This window comes from Diabrotica virgifera, chromosome 4 (genome assembly GCF_917563875.1).
Source record: "Diabrotica virgifera virgifera chromosome 4, PGI_DIABVI_V3a".
NCBI lineage: Eukaryota > Metazoa > Arthropoda > Insecta > Coleoptera > Chrysomelidae > Diabrotica > Diabrotica virgifera.
The window spans coordinates 116,170,059-116,184,444 of record NC_065446.1 but is presented as its reverse complement, the minus strand read 5'-3'; the positions used below and the strand labels follow the sequence as shown (position 1 = coordinate 116,184,444).

The 14,386-nt window shown below is 32.9% G+C and overlaps 1 protein-coding gene and 1 long non-coding RNA gene across 4 annotated transcripts in view; one reads left to right on the top strand and one right to left on the bottom strand.

The window, feature by feature from the left end:
* Nucleotides 1-13,826, top strand: part of LOC114335183 (uncharacterized) — a 127,125-nt gene extending 113,299 nt beyond the window's left edge. For all 3 annotated transcript variants that reach the window (XM_028285366.2, XM_028285368.2, XM_028285369.2), the window contains one exon: nt 2,077-13,826. In XM_028285366.2, the coding sequence (XP_028141167.1) occupies nt 2,077-2,734 (658 nt within the window). In that variant the 3' untranslated portion in view covers nt 2,735-13,826. The remainder of the gene's footprint in view (nt 1-2,076) is intronic.
* On the bottom strand, nt 13,765-14,368 carry LOC126883117 (uncharacterized). Its single transcript, XR_007697508.1, has 2 exons — nt 14,217-14,368; nt 13,765-13,931 (listed from the first exon to the last, which is right to left on the bottom strand). It is a non-coding gene; the product is annotated as an uncharacterized LOC126883117 (long non-coding RNA).
* Nucleotides 14,369-14,386: the final 18 nt, after the last annotated feature.

Sequence of the window (14,386 nt, the reverse complement as noted above, 5' to 3'; positions counted from 1 at the left end):
TTAGTTCAGAGAAATAAGGAAAAAAATATATTGTTGGGGACACAACCCCCTCCAGGCCGAAACCAAACCTTCTTGAGTAGTATGGACATCTATATTAAGAACCTATAATATGTTTCCTGCAGCCCATTTTGATGATATACATAGTTATAAACAAATGAAGATCAAAAAACGGTAAATTTTCGCTTTTTTCGTCTATTACCAAAAAGTTAAGCATTTTAAACAAATTTGAGAGTAAGAAACTCATAAATCGTATAAAAAACTTCAATATGGCGTTCGCTGAATATGTCTATCCTTATTGGTTGCTTAGAAAATTGCAAAATAAATCATAAATTTTGAGTTTTTATAAATATTCATAACATGTAAAAATTAACTTAGAACCTTCTTATTACACGGAATGCTGAGACTTCTGGTTAAATTTCAAAGCAATCGGTCAAATAGTTTAAAATTTATTTAATTTGTTTATCCCAAATTAATTTTTTTTTGCAACACTATAAGTCAGAAAATGATGAAGTTACAGTAATACTTTGGAGAGTTTATGAAAGAAGAAGATTTACACTATTAACTTAAAAAAATGACAAAAAATAATTCTAAATATTGCAAAAACATGTGAATTAAAAAAGGGGGGGCTAACTTCGTCCCTAATTGTCCTAGGACAATTGTTTTTCTTTCTAAATGTGTATAAAAATTCAGTCTTTCTAAATATGAAAAAATAATTTTTCTACGGGTAACGGTTAAAAAGTTATTCTAATTGTTTATAAGTAAGCAAAAAATCGACATGTTTTTGCAAAATAATTTTACACTGTTTAAAATTACTTTTTGTCATTTTTTTTAATTAAGATAATAGTATAAATCTTCTTTCATAAACTGTCCGAAGTATTACTGTGACCTCATAATTTTCTGACTTATAGTGTTTCGAAAAAAAAAAATGAATTTGGGATAAACAAATTAAATAATTTTAAACTATTTGACAAATTGGTCTGAAATTTACAATATAATTTGGCACAAGAAGTCTCAGCATTCAGTGTAATAAGAAGGTTCTAACTTAATTTTTACATAAGTTATGATCATTTATAAAATCTCAAAATTTATGACGTATATTGCAATTTTCTAAGCAACAAATAAGGATAGACATATTCAGCGAACGCCATATTGAAGTTTTTTATATCATTTATGAGTTTCTTATTCTCAAATTTGTTTAGAATGCTTCACGTTTTAGTAATAGACGAAAAAAGCGAACATTTACCGTTTTTTGATATTCATTTGTTTATAACTACGTATATCATCAAAATCAGCTGCAGGAAACATATAGGTTATTAATATAGACGTCCATACTACTCAAAAAGGTTTGGTTTCGGCCTGGAGGGGGATGTGTCACGAGAAAAATCTTATTTCTCTGCCCTATCTGAGATGTTACGTGCTTTCGATACCTACTACAATATGGACTTGAAAGTTGGAAACTGAAGCAAGAACACGTACATAAATCATTTGAAACGACAGGTGCTACCAGAGGGGGTGCTACACGATGCTTAAAATAGCATGGACACAGAAGAAAACGAACACGGAAGTATTGCGAGAAATGGGCAAGGAATACGAAATAAGAAACACAATAAAAATAAGAAAGTTACAATATCTGGGACACGTAATGACTGAAACAGCGATATGAAATGTAAATTTTATTTATTAATGTTTTGTATTTTGAAAACAATTTCCGAAGTGGAAATCAAAACGTTAAAATAAACTTAATTTAACGTCAAATTGTGTGGTGTGTATATCCCATAAAAATAGTAAGCTGCCATTTAGGTAATTCAATTCGCCCAAATTTGATTGTTTTAGCACATTTTTCAAATGCTTTAAAAAAGAGGAAAGGTCAAATAAAAACAATAACTTTGGCAACATGTTGAACTTTCTTGAGTTAATTCCACCACAAAATTTTCATCAAGATTTCGGGGATCTAATATTGCTATACCGTTTTAAATAAGTTTCTCTCACTTCCTACCGTTTAAAGTGAATCTCTACGTTAAATTCTTTCCGATACTATATACAATTTGTTTCTAATTTTTGTGTTGTTTTTTTCAGGTTTCAAACTCAAACCGACTATTGGCAATACTACCAGCCGCCCCAGCAGCAAACGATACGGTGCGAAGAGAACGGTAAGAGCTACCTCGAGTTGGGTGCTTCTCCCCCCGCTAGAACGCGTTGTTGTGACGGTAGGACGAGATGGTGTCACGTACCATGTTACCGACAGAGACGTTTAGCTGTTTTAAATCTTTCAATGTGCAAACTAGCCAGGTATAGACAATGTTCGGATCCGTCTTTGCGTAGATCGGTGCTGATATGTAACACTTTAAGGAGGCTAGAACGAGAAATGGAGTCTGAACCGCCGGAACCAAGTTATCCGTCATTACCAGCCCTATCGCCGATAACGGTACCGGACACCAACTACGAACAAAGCCTGAGGGATATGAACTGCTCGGGAAGAGCAACCCCCTTTCCTTCCAACCCTCCAGACACGGACTCCGGTCTGGGCGACGACGAGACCACCAGGCCGATCAACTGGGGCTCGGTTCTGAGCCTCACGAGCCAAACGGACTTGGAATCGCTCAATAACAATGAACTATACGCCGAGCTCGGTCTTAGTAGTAGTAGTAATAGTGAAAATTCCGAATGGAAAGAAAACGTACGGACTGAGAACGAATGGGATGGCTTCATGCATGTCTTAGTGGGGGGCACGTAGCATTAAACTGCTACTTAGTATTATAGGTCAGATGTAACAAGGCTTAAGAAATGAAAAATATCTTTTCGACACTTTTTAACAGGGTTGCCTTCCAAAATGTACAACAAAAACGTAAATAAGTATTTAAAAGCACAAAAAGTTAACTATTAGGGGTCGTAGTTCAACTTGCGAGCAAAATCTTGTATATAAATATACCTACGATATTGTTTTTAACTAAATTTTTTACAAAAACAAAAATTGTCTGAGTGTTCTTGACTTTCAAAGGTTCTATTAGACAGATAGCCTCCTGAGCTGTTCTCTCTCTTATTGCCTTTCCTCCTTATGGAGTATTGGGCGGTGTTGCGTTTCTTAGCCAAAAGTGAAAGATGGTTGATTGGCTGGATCAGCGCATACCTGAGCTGTTCTATCACAGTACTAATGTAATGACATATACCCGTTTTGTTCTGTTCTCTTTTCTTGGTTGCCATATACAAACTACTTTCTTGACTGACTTTTTCCATGTGTTTATATGTCATTCTACACTTTTTGACACTTGGCGCATATTCAAAATATTTTTTCATGCATTTTGAAACTTTTGATGCACCTTTGAGGTCTTTTGACATTATATACGTCACATTCTACGCGCTTGTCGCATATTTAACGCTGTTTGACATATATTCGACGTTTTTGGCGCATATTTGATGCTTTTGACGCATATTCGACCGTTTTATCACATTTTAGGTGTATATGCGCCGATAATGCCTTAATAACCTTCAACATGCGCCAAAAGCGTTGACTATATTCGAATACGCGTCAAGGAATGACGAATATGCATCGATTATGCGTTGAATACGCACCAAAAACTTCGAATAATCGTCAAAACCGTAAAGTAGCGTCCATTATGCGACAACTATGCGCCAAAAACGTCGAATAATCGTCAAATGCGAAAAGTAACGTTCATTATCCGTCGAATATGCGCCAAAAACCTCAAAAAGCGTAGAATATACTCTGAACATCTTTCCCAACAATATTCCATGCGTACAGCATGGACAGAATAGACATAAGCATTTTTTGACGTATTCCCATAACATTGGGCGCAATCTCACCAAATAGCCCATTATCTTGTAGCTTAAATACTATTATTGTTTATTTTTGATCCATTTTTCACGTATGGGTAATCCAATAAGTTGCTTACTAATGTGAAACCCAAATCTTGAATTTTGGATATTGTAATCGCAGAGTTATGGACAATATACGTGGTCCTTGATGAAAATACTTTCTTCTTTACCAAATAACGCCTTTTTTGGAATTACTTCTTTTGCTAACTGATTTTATCATTAAATACATCAGGGCATATATCTTTCTTCTGGCTCTTCCCGTATAATCCTGGCTTAGCCTTAATTCAGATCGAATTATTTGGCCGTTGCATGGTTGTTTTAATGCTGATTTCGTAAAAATTCCTTAGATATCAAGAATTCTCATACAGCTTTTTGTTTTATTTTATAACTTTGCTAAACTTAAACCTAACAGCATAGTATACTATTGGTATACTATTATAATAAACCACAAAACACAATGTTTTGGGTTTTGTCACAATATAGAGTTATTGAAGTGTTTTATAGCGCAATTTTAATTTGACATACATAATATACTCATGCGCAGTTTTGCATCCTTTATTACTGTCTTTTAATAAAATAAAGGATGCCTATATTAAAATTAAATACATGCCAGAGAACGCATATTTAAAGATACCCTTATTTTGACGTAACCTGTCAAATTATGCGTAGAAAGACATCTAACTTCGCTTTTATTTATCACATCCTGTATATCTTTGGATATTTGATCAAATATGTTTTTTTATATAATGAATATTGTTAATATGCGAAAACAACTATTTCTTCGTCATTAGCCCAGCTAAAATAGCTGTTTCTAATTATTGCTCTTCCATATTATAAGATGAGTATTATGGATTATGGTAGATATTCTATAAATGACAAAATAATTAAATTCAATGTTTTACTCTTTTTAATGATCTTATTTTAGTTTTTAATCTAGGATCTTATCGTAGGTAACAAATAGGATCTTATAGGTTATTTTTATGTTATACAAACGTCATTTGTCAAAATTTCAAATGTCATTTGTCAAAATAAGAGATTCCTTTAAAATGTTAGCAATGGTCGAATTCAGGAGATGAAAAAGTGAGGGAGCAGTTCCCGATGGAGCGGTAACAGTTGTGTTTCGTCTTGTGAACACTCTGTTCCCTAAATTCGTGACAGCCTATCACTTTCTGTTATATGTGAGGTACTTACCTCTGCACAATAAATTGTTTTTTTACTTCATAATCATGGTCAAAGACCATGGACTGTTTACCGAATTAAAACAAGCTCACTGTCATGGCGACCGTTCCGTAACACGTTCCGCAAGTAGCGCGACATTCAGAGAACGAATTCCCAATATGTAGTTGCGGAACCGCTCCGTCACTTTTTCGTCTCATGAATGCGACAAATAACTCTGTAATGTGACAAATCCTAGTGTCTCCTAAGTTGTATCACCTTTACATTATACATATGTAAATTAATGAACAAATTCGACCCCTGATCAACGAAACATGATACATTCCAATTCAAAGTAAACGATCTATATAGTTCGACTTATCTATTACCAAAAACTCAGATCGATATTTTTCATATACTGGCCTACTTTACTCAGGTTGTGATTTTAATATTTTAGAATGAATTATAAGGACATGGTGCGTGTGAGAATATGCAGCTGAAATTTCAATCGTTTTCGATTATTTTACATATTATTTCGATACTGCGGGCCTAAGTATGATGAGATACTTAATTTTTTATGAATAAGATTAGTGTGATCTCCGAATGCTCAATTTATTGGTCATAGCATAAGAAGACAACGTTTTAATTATGGATTACCAAGACCATTATTAACTCATCTCTGCTTTTTTTAATGGTTCAGGTATTTACCAAAAAAAGGTTCAGTTTACAATTGGGGCTGTTCCACGAGGATTCGCAGGGAAAACAGAAGTTTGGAATAACAGGAGGCCATGAGTCGTACCATCTTATCATAAGATTTATTCGTGGAGCATGCCCAGAACGTATCCTGAACGTAACCAGAGGGAGATCGCCTGCGCGTTACGTTTTCGGAGGGAAATATTCGACCTTATTGAACGTCCAATTTTGTAATGCGCAGGGGTTCTCCCTCTGGGTACGTTCGGGTTATACAGCGCGAAAAGACCTTAGAGGGAGTTATGACAGAACTGTTTTAGCATTTTTACTTTCATACCAAGAGAGAGGTTGTCGCTCTTGCAGAAGACCCCATCCGGTTGAAGGTGGATCTTTCGATGCGCGCTCTTATCTCTTGGTTGTATGTACCTGGTGCTGAAGTGGTTGTAGTGCGTCATTCTTTCTACAGGGGTTTAGTTGACGTAGAGTTGACCTTTTTCTTGCTAATTATCATAAGCTTTGTCATTTTTACGTTTATATTGAGTCCATATTGTTCACTGTAATACGTGATTTTGTTAATAAGGATACATTTATCAGTTTCGTTCAAAGCTTCGATAAATATTCTTTCAGAGTAGAGATTGCAGATTAGAGGGGACAAAATACAGCCTTGCCTCACTCCACGCACGTTTTTCACATATTCGGTGTGTTCACCTTTAGGTGTGTTATTGCAGAATAAACTTTCTGCTGTAATATTCTTGGTCCATCATTTATCTCTTTTTTAGCCCAAAGGTGGTAATCCTTTGGTCTTTAAATGGTTTCTCTAGGTATTCTTTCCACGTTCTTATTTTACTCTGTCTGTTTAAGATGATGTTTCCGTCAGAATCACTTAGATTTTCTTTCTGTCTCCGTCTTACTCTATCTGTGAGTTCTTTAACTTCCCTATGTAAATTGTGACTATCGTGTTTTGACTGTAGAGTCTCAATTTTTTCGCATCATTCCACTGATTCTTTTTCTTTGGCTTCTCTGATTATCCTTTTCAGTGCTTCTCTGAGTAATGTGTACCTGTACTGGCCCTTTTCCTTGGAAAAAACGTCGATTTATATTTATAGACCTATCCTTTCAGTTCTTATTCAATTTTTCTCCAACGTCCTAAGCATTTTTTTTTCACCTTTAGCATATTGATGATATTTCCAAGAATGTTCAGTCTTACCGGTCCAAAAACAAATAATGATTGACAAATGTCAACAGAAGAGATGGAATTGCTGCGGATTTAAGCTCTATTTGGACTTTTTTGCACTGCAGTCACGTTTCGTTCTTTTATAGGTCATTCCCGACAATATGGTGCATAATTATTTCATTATTAATGAAGCAGAGATGAGTCAATAGTCAATAGCGTTTATTGAAGATAGTTATTGGAAAACCGTATTTTTTTGCATAATCATTTATAACTCATACACTTTTTCGTTTGATATTGATTTTATTACCTAGTTATGTTATATGTAATCAGAATACCTATTCTGTTAGGCTACAACAAAAACAAAATACTTTATGCTATGAAGCTCAAAACGCAGATTTAAATTTACTTTTAGTACGCCATATTGGTGTGACGTCACGCAATTTTTGAGGTTATGATTCTAAGCGAACAGAATTTTCGATATTATCATAAGCTATTTTGTGGCTTTAGAATTAAAGCATCAATAAAACATGGCGACGTGACGTCACTACTGCTGTGGCGTATCAACTTGCTCCTGTAAGGGGGCATTTTTTGTATATATTGGAATTGTGAAAAAGAAAGAACAAGTGTGCATATTGTACATAAGAGAAATTTTATTCTAACTAGGTCTATATTTGTAAATACTTAATAATATATATGTTATTAGATACTTCAAAGATTGTGTAAAAATAATTTTATTGAGAAAAATCGCAATATGGTTCTACATAATTCAAATTAGCTCCCTGGCTCGTTTTTGGATCCCACTTTGAGTTTCATTGATTTAAACAAAAGTTTTTTTTAACTTAACCTAGTTCTAAAGCCAGGCAGTTAGATCATCGCAATTCACCTCTCACTTCTAAAAGTCTACATTGATGCCAGATTTTAGTAATATTTTTTCACAAGCTCAGATATGACCAGATTTTCTGTAATATCGTTTAGTCTAGGGCCAGTCTTGTTTCGTGGCCTATCAAAATGCACGTAGTTTTAGAGTGTATTTTTTATGTATTTGACTCGAATGGTTCTAATTATTGGATCAAGGTTTGTCAAACATCATTTTGTAGGTTTTTTAAAGAAACAAATTGCATTTTGTAAAAATGATTTCTATTTTTTAGTGTGCGAATGTTAATCAGCAAGTCAAATACATACAAATACACTCTGAAATACTGTGGACTTTGATCGGGCACAAAACAGCCCAGACCCTGAACTATGTGACCAGATTTTGTGTAGTATCATTTTTTATCATTTAAGTTAACAAAAATCCAGCCAGGGAGCAAAATTCTAGTCCCTCATTTACCCATTATTCAAGACAGTAGAAGCCAGTATTAGAAGAATTGGTACACAAAAAAACAGTTACTTAACATTTTAAAATTTGAATACCGTCCCGAGTACTTCTTGAACAATGGTAAATTTGAAAAATATTTGTAGATGTATACCATGTTATTTATATAGTAAATCAAAGCCTGGTTCAAACGTTTAATGTTTGTTGGCCTATTTTGTAAACACCCCACCCCGTATTTGACAGAAGAAAAATATATCTGTATTTTTGTTTTCAAAACTTGGCTGTGCGTCGCAAGGCAAGAGGCCATAGAAAAATATGAAGTAGAAGAAAATTTTTGCTTTAACAGGTGCTATAGAGAACAAAACGACAAAAACTATGAGGTTAAAGTAAAAATTGAATAAAAATTACTCATTTGCCATAATTTTTTACTTAAATCTTTTGATATTCACTAAAATATTTTTTTCTTCTGTTAATGTTGTGTGGTTTTAACTGATAAAAATTATTTCAACTGTCAATTTCTTGCCATGACATTATTGTTTTAAAATTTTAACCAAAATCTGTGCTTATTTTTCATGTCGCAGTGCAATGACTTCATATTTTGTTAGAAACAACAATTAGGGATTCCAATGAACTGTCAGTGGTGGCCGGTGGATGGCTAAACTGACATGGCCATAGACATAGATAAGGGGGGTGGTCATCGCGTATCTAATGTTTACATTAAATATTGACAAATTTGTAAAGAATATCCTGTCTGGATTTGTTTTTTTGTTAATTGTTTAGCGAAATCTGTGAAATTGTGATAGCAATTTAAATATGAAGTGGTTTAATAATTGGATACGCCTATGGATGACAGTTTTGCCATCCAGCAGCCATATTATATCACGTGATTTGGAATGCCTAATTTTATTGACATAACTTAAAGATTTATTCAGTTTAACAGACTGAATTTTTAGTAAAATTCGTTTTATTTGGTTGGCACTGCCATACATCGTTGTTGCTTCTTTTGCAACATCCCCATCGTCCCGCAGTCACTTTGCAGTGTGGGCAGCATATCCCAATATAAAATTTATGGAACCTTGCAGCTCAGTGTTGCCGGTTTTAAGCAGACGAACTTAAAGTCCGTCTAATAGAATATTCCAGAAGTCCAAAACATCTTGATTTGAAAATCTGTGGGTTTTATTATTTTTAAATAATTCATAGATAGGTACTAGGAAAGATATTTATACGATATTAAAGATATATCATTTGAATATTAATTATAATTAGCCTGTGATTAATATTATATTTACTAGTTATTTATGATATAAGTGTTAAAAGTACAATTTTAAGTCACGCATGTGAAAGTTTGCAGAATGAGCGAAGCGAATTCTGCAATTCACATGAGTGCCTTAAAAATGTACTTTTTAACACGTGTACTTTGTACGCACGTAAGAAGTTATACTTCTATTATATGATTTCAACGCAATAAATATACTTTCAACAGGTTATTTGTATTTAAAGATTCAACTAATTTTAACTTACTACTTTCCAAAAATTTTTATTAAAACAATACTAAAAATAAAAAAAGTTAGATAACACACGGATTCAAACCGGGGACCTTTCGATCTCCATCTCCGGTCGAACGCGCTACCACCGAGCTAAACTCCCTTTGCTTTGACAGCTTACAAGATTTCTCATACATACTGACAAATTTAATAGACCAAGTGAGGTATAAAAATACTTTAAAATTTATTTAATAGAAATATTAATATCTCTTGGCAACACTGTTCTTCATAATAATCTGTACTGAAAGGTGACCGTGGAACGCAGTATAGACGATAATGCATTTACTTTGGTTGTGAAAATAATTTATTTCGAAAAAATATTAGTAAATGCACAGATGTGTTTTGCATCGAAGCAGTAGGTATGACATAATGCTAAACAATGTTTCATGTTTGACATACGGCATATAAAGTTGATTCTTCTTTTTTAGCTAACAAGTTAAACTAAGTTCAGTTTCTAATCAAAGTTTCTAAAGTTTTTATATATTGGTTTATATTCTATGATATTATTTGCCAATTTTGATCAAATAAAAGATTATTCAGTTTGTCACAAACGATATACCTAACATTTTTATGAAATAAACTATTAATGTAATACTACATGTCGGTTTATGACGTTCTCCGCCGTTTTCCGACTTGTAATCGCCAGGTTGTTCCATAGGTCCTCTTTTATGTTTCTTTCTCCCAGCTCTTGATCTATTCCTTCGCTCCAACTTGTCCTCGGTCTACCTCGTGTTCTCTTTTCTCCTGGTTGTCATTTTAGTACTTCCCTTGGTATTCGTTGTTCATCCGTTCTTTGTATATGTCCGAACCAGCTAAGTTGTTTTATCGATAAGTGATCCATGATTGTTCATTGTATTGCATTCATTGGTAATCCTTTCTCTTCTAGATCTTCCTGTCGCACTTCTTCAAAAATCAATTTCCGTTGCTCCCAGTGTTGCCAATGTTCTTTCTAAGAGGTCCTACCTCACAGCTTGTATGAGTGATATTTTTCACTATAGTCTCATATATCCGTTTTTTATTTTCTTTGCTGATGGATTGGTCCCATAAAATGCTGTAATGGCTTTTCCCCCTGTCGTATTTTTTTCTCTTATGGCTTTGTCTAATGTTCCATCGTGCTAAATATTTATATCTATGAAATCTTTTTGTTGTCCTCCAATGTACAAGTATTCTGTTTTATTTTTATTGACTTCTAGACCCCATACTTTTCAATTAATTTTTGGGCCATATAGCTTAAATCGTCATAATCTTGAGCCTCTATTACTTGATCTGATCGTCTGCAAAGTTGAGTGTACATACCATAGTGTTGGTGAGTAGTATCCCATTTGTTCTACATTTTTAAAGCACTTTCGAGGTATATTTTAAATAAACAGGAGACAGGCAACATCCTTGCTTCTATTCCTTTGATGTTACAAATCCTGTTGTTATTTTTGTCCCTGTTTTTATTTTTGTTATGTGTTGATTGTATAGTACTTTGACGGTTTTTATTAATTCTATGAATTGATATTCGTGCTTTCCATTGATTGCCACAGTTTCTTTAGTGGAACGCTGTCGTAGGCTTTCAATAGGTCGACGAACAAAATATGCATTCCTTGATTGCGTGCCATCTTTTTTTGATTTTTTTCCAAATCTTGCAAATCATAGAATAATGCTATCTGGTGAGGCAATTTATTTATTGTTTTAAGTGCCTAAGAATCTGAACTTATTAAAAGATTTATCTATGTGATAAAACTGCATGTTGTCTTGCATCGATAAATATATTGTTTGAAAAATACCACATATATTGTTCATTTTTTCAGTGAATGCCAAACCTAGAAAAAAAATTGAGCCAAAAGATCAAAATATCAAGTAATTGAAGTTCTACATATATGTGAAGTCATTGTATTGTTCAAACCTCGTATCAATTTCAACTTCCATTGGTAACGAATACAAAACAAAGGGCACAAATAAAAAATGTTATAGGAAAAATACTAAATAAGAACTTGTTGTGGTGAGATATTAAGTTTGTTCCCACCGAATAGTTGAATTTTATAAGAATCATAAGGCAATCAATATTATACTGTTTTTATATAGATATAAAATTGCTGTGTCTAATTCTAAAGGAAAAATATATGTGCACAGAAATTTTTAAATATTTTGATAAACGTTGCAATAATGAAAAATTGAAATAATGTAAATGGGACCCTTGAAATGGCAAAAATGATTCAAACAAAAACAGATGGAAAGCCAGTGTCGAATAAGAATACCAATTAAACAATAATTTTTTATAATATCCAAATTTTTGTTCAAAATTCATACTCCACACTCAATAATGTAAAACCTTATTTTCTATTAAAACACAAATATCGTTACTAAATATTTGTTTTTAAATTCAATATAATTGTTAATAAAATCATTTTTTTAGTAAAATTGTGGCTTATTTCCCATCAAAACTAGTTAATTGCAAAAATGCCACAAGAAAATAGCTTCAGAACAACAATATAACAATGTTTCAATAATACTAAATAAAGTGCACCGCACACATCTTATGGAAAATATAATGTCACTCAAATACAATAAAAAATTACATGAATATAGTCGTCTCGAAATTACAATCATTTCGTATCACAGCGCCAACTCTGAATGTTGATTAATAACGTCGTAAATTGATATAAATAAATCTAACAAATAGGTTAAAATGAGAACAGAGATTTTGTGAATCTGCAGTTCGTAAATCTTTCTGCAGGTATTAAGGTCTCTTATCTTATAGATAATAAATGACAATGCACTTCCAGTGAAGCACGTCAAAATAAGGGTCAGCTTCACGCTGTGTTAAGCCGTTTTCAATAGCGACTAGACTAATAGTATTTATGAATAGGACAGTTTTATGAACTTCAAAAATGGTATTTTCATAAACTTCAATTACAATTTTACGCCGTTATTAATCAAAATTGAAAGTTAGCGCAATGATATGAAATTATTGTAATTTCAAATAAATCTTGTGTATTTGAGTGACATTACATTTTCCATAAGATGTGTGCGGTGTCCTTTACTATTCCCTATATATTTCACAGAACCATACTATGCATCTTCAATGTAATTGACTGAAATCTTTCAAATTTTATTTATTTTATCAACAAAACATTTATGTGACTGAATATTACTATGTTTTACCTGTATCTTCAGTTGCAGAGTGCAACACGAATCACAAATTTCCTGCTTTTGTTTCTACAAACTTACCTTTTGACTTCTTAGTATGTTCAACTATTTTGACATTGTCTCTTTTTTATTTCTTTCGTTTATTATTTTATTTCCTTTATTTGCCTAGTTTTCTTTCTTCTTCTTCAGCCTTAAGTAGGTAATCCAACTTTGGACATAGCTTTTCCCAATTCAATCTTCAATCCAGTGTTTTCTATTTTACGCCATTTGCTTCCATTTGTGTCCTCCAACTTAATGTCATCAGCCCATCTCATCTGTGGCCTTCCTCTGCTTCTCCTTCCTAACCATGATCTCCATTGTTGTATTTCGTGGTTCCATCTTTTATCCTTCAGTCGGGCATTGTGTCCTTCCTGCGAAGCTCCTTTTTAATTTGACCTAGTTTTTTTTAAAAACCTGTTAATTTGTATGCCCTTTATGCTCCTATACCTTTTATTGAAATATCCATAAAATGTCAAAATCACAATTAATTGTCAACGATGACAGTTAAATGACATTTAGAACAGTTAAATGTCAATAATGACATTTAAATGAAATTTAGGACAAGTAAATGTTAAGAATGACAGTTAAATGACATTTAGGACAATTAAATGTCAAGAATGATAGTTAAATGACATTTAGGACGCTTAGTTGAACGTATATTAGTGATTTATCAACTTCTAATATTTACGGTATCATTTAGACTGGTTTCTCATCTGATTTTTAGTACTTTAATGAGAAGGAAGAGTTCAAGGGTTTTGTAGTAGAATTCTTGTCGTCCCACATCGACGTAATGTCAATAAATTTTACGTACAACACTTAAATGTGTGCAAGTAACATGTGATATCATGTAATATGTTAGTGTTAAAAAATAAATTGGTATATATACATATTACCTCATTTATTGTTTTATATTTTTATGTTTTAATATAATGAAATGAGTCAAGATGATCGTGTTTGATTTAATTATATTCCTCCCTCCTTGGAAAATCGTGTACAAACCACTAGGTTTCAATAACTGGCTTCATGAGTGCAGTTATGTTGAAGTGCGCTGAAAGAAAAATCAAAGAAAGGTGAAAAAATGAATATAAAAAAAATATAGACAGATAATACTACTGAAAACTATAATAAAGTTAGTCACTGGTTTTAGATTTTTTTCAATTAACAACAGTAATGACGCCTGCTACAATAAAAATCTAAAATAAAATGTCTTAAAGCCTCAACTTCGCGAAAACATAGCGAAGTATAATTTTCTCCAAGGTTTTGATTTACATGTATCTAGTAGATTTAATATATAAACGACCTGTGGGCTGTGGATACAATTTTTTTAACTTACCTACATCAGAGAACAACGTGATCTATTCATACATTACTGAGCTATTTTTCATTTGACAAAAATTTTCTTTGTTGGAAAAATGAAATTAGCCACCTATTGGGTAGACAACCGACAAATCACTGTAATGTTGTTTGCCTATACAGTTGTTGACATTTGACACTTCCTTCCTT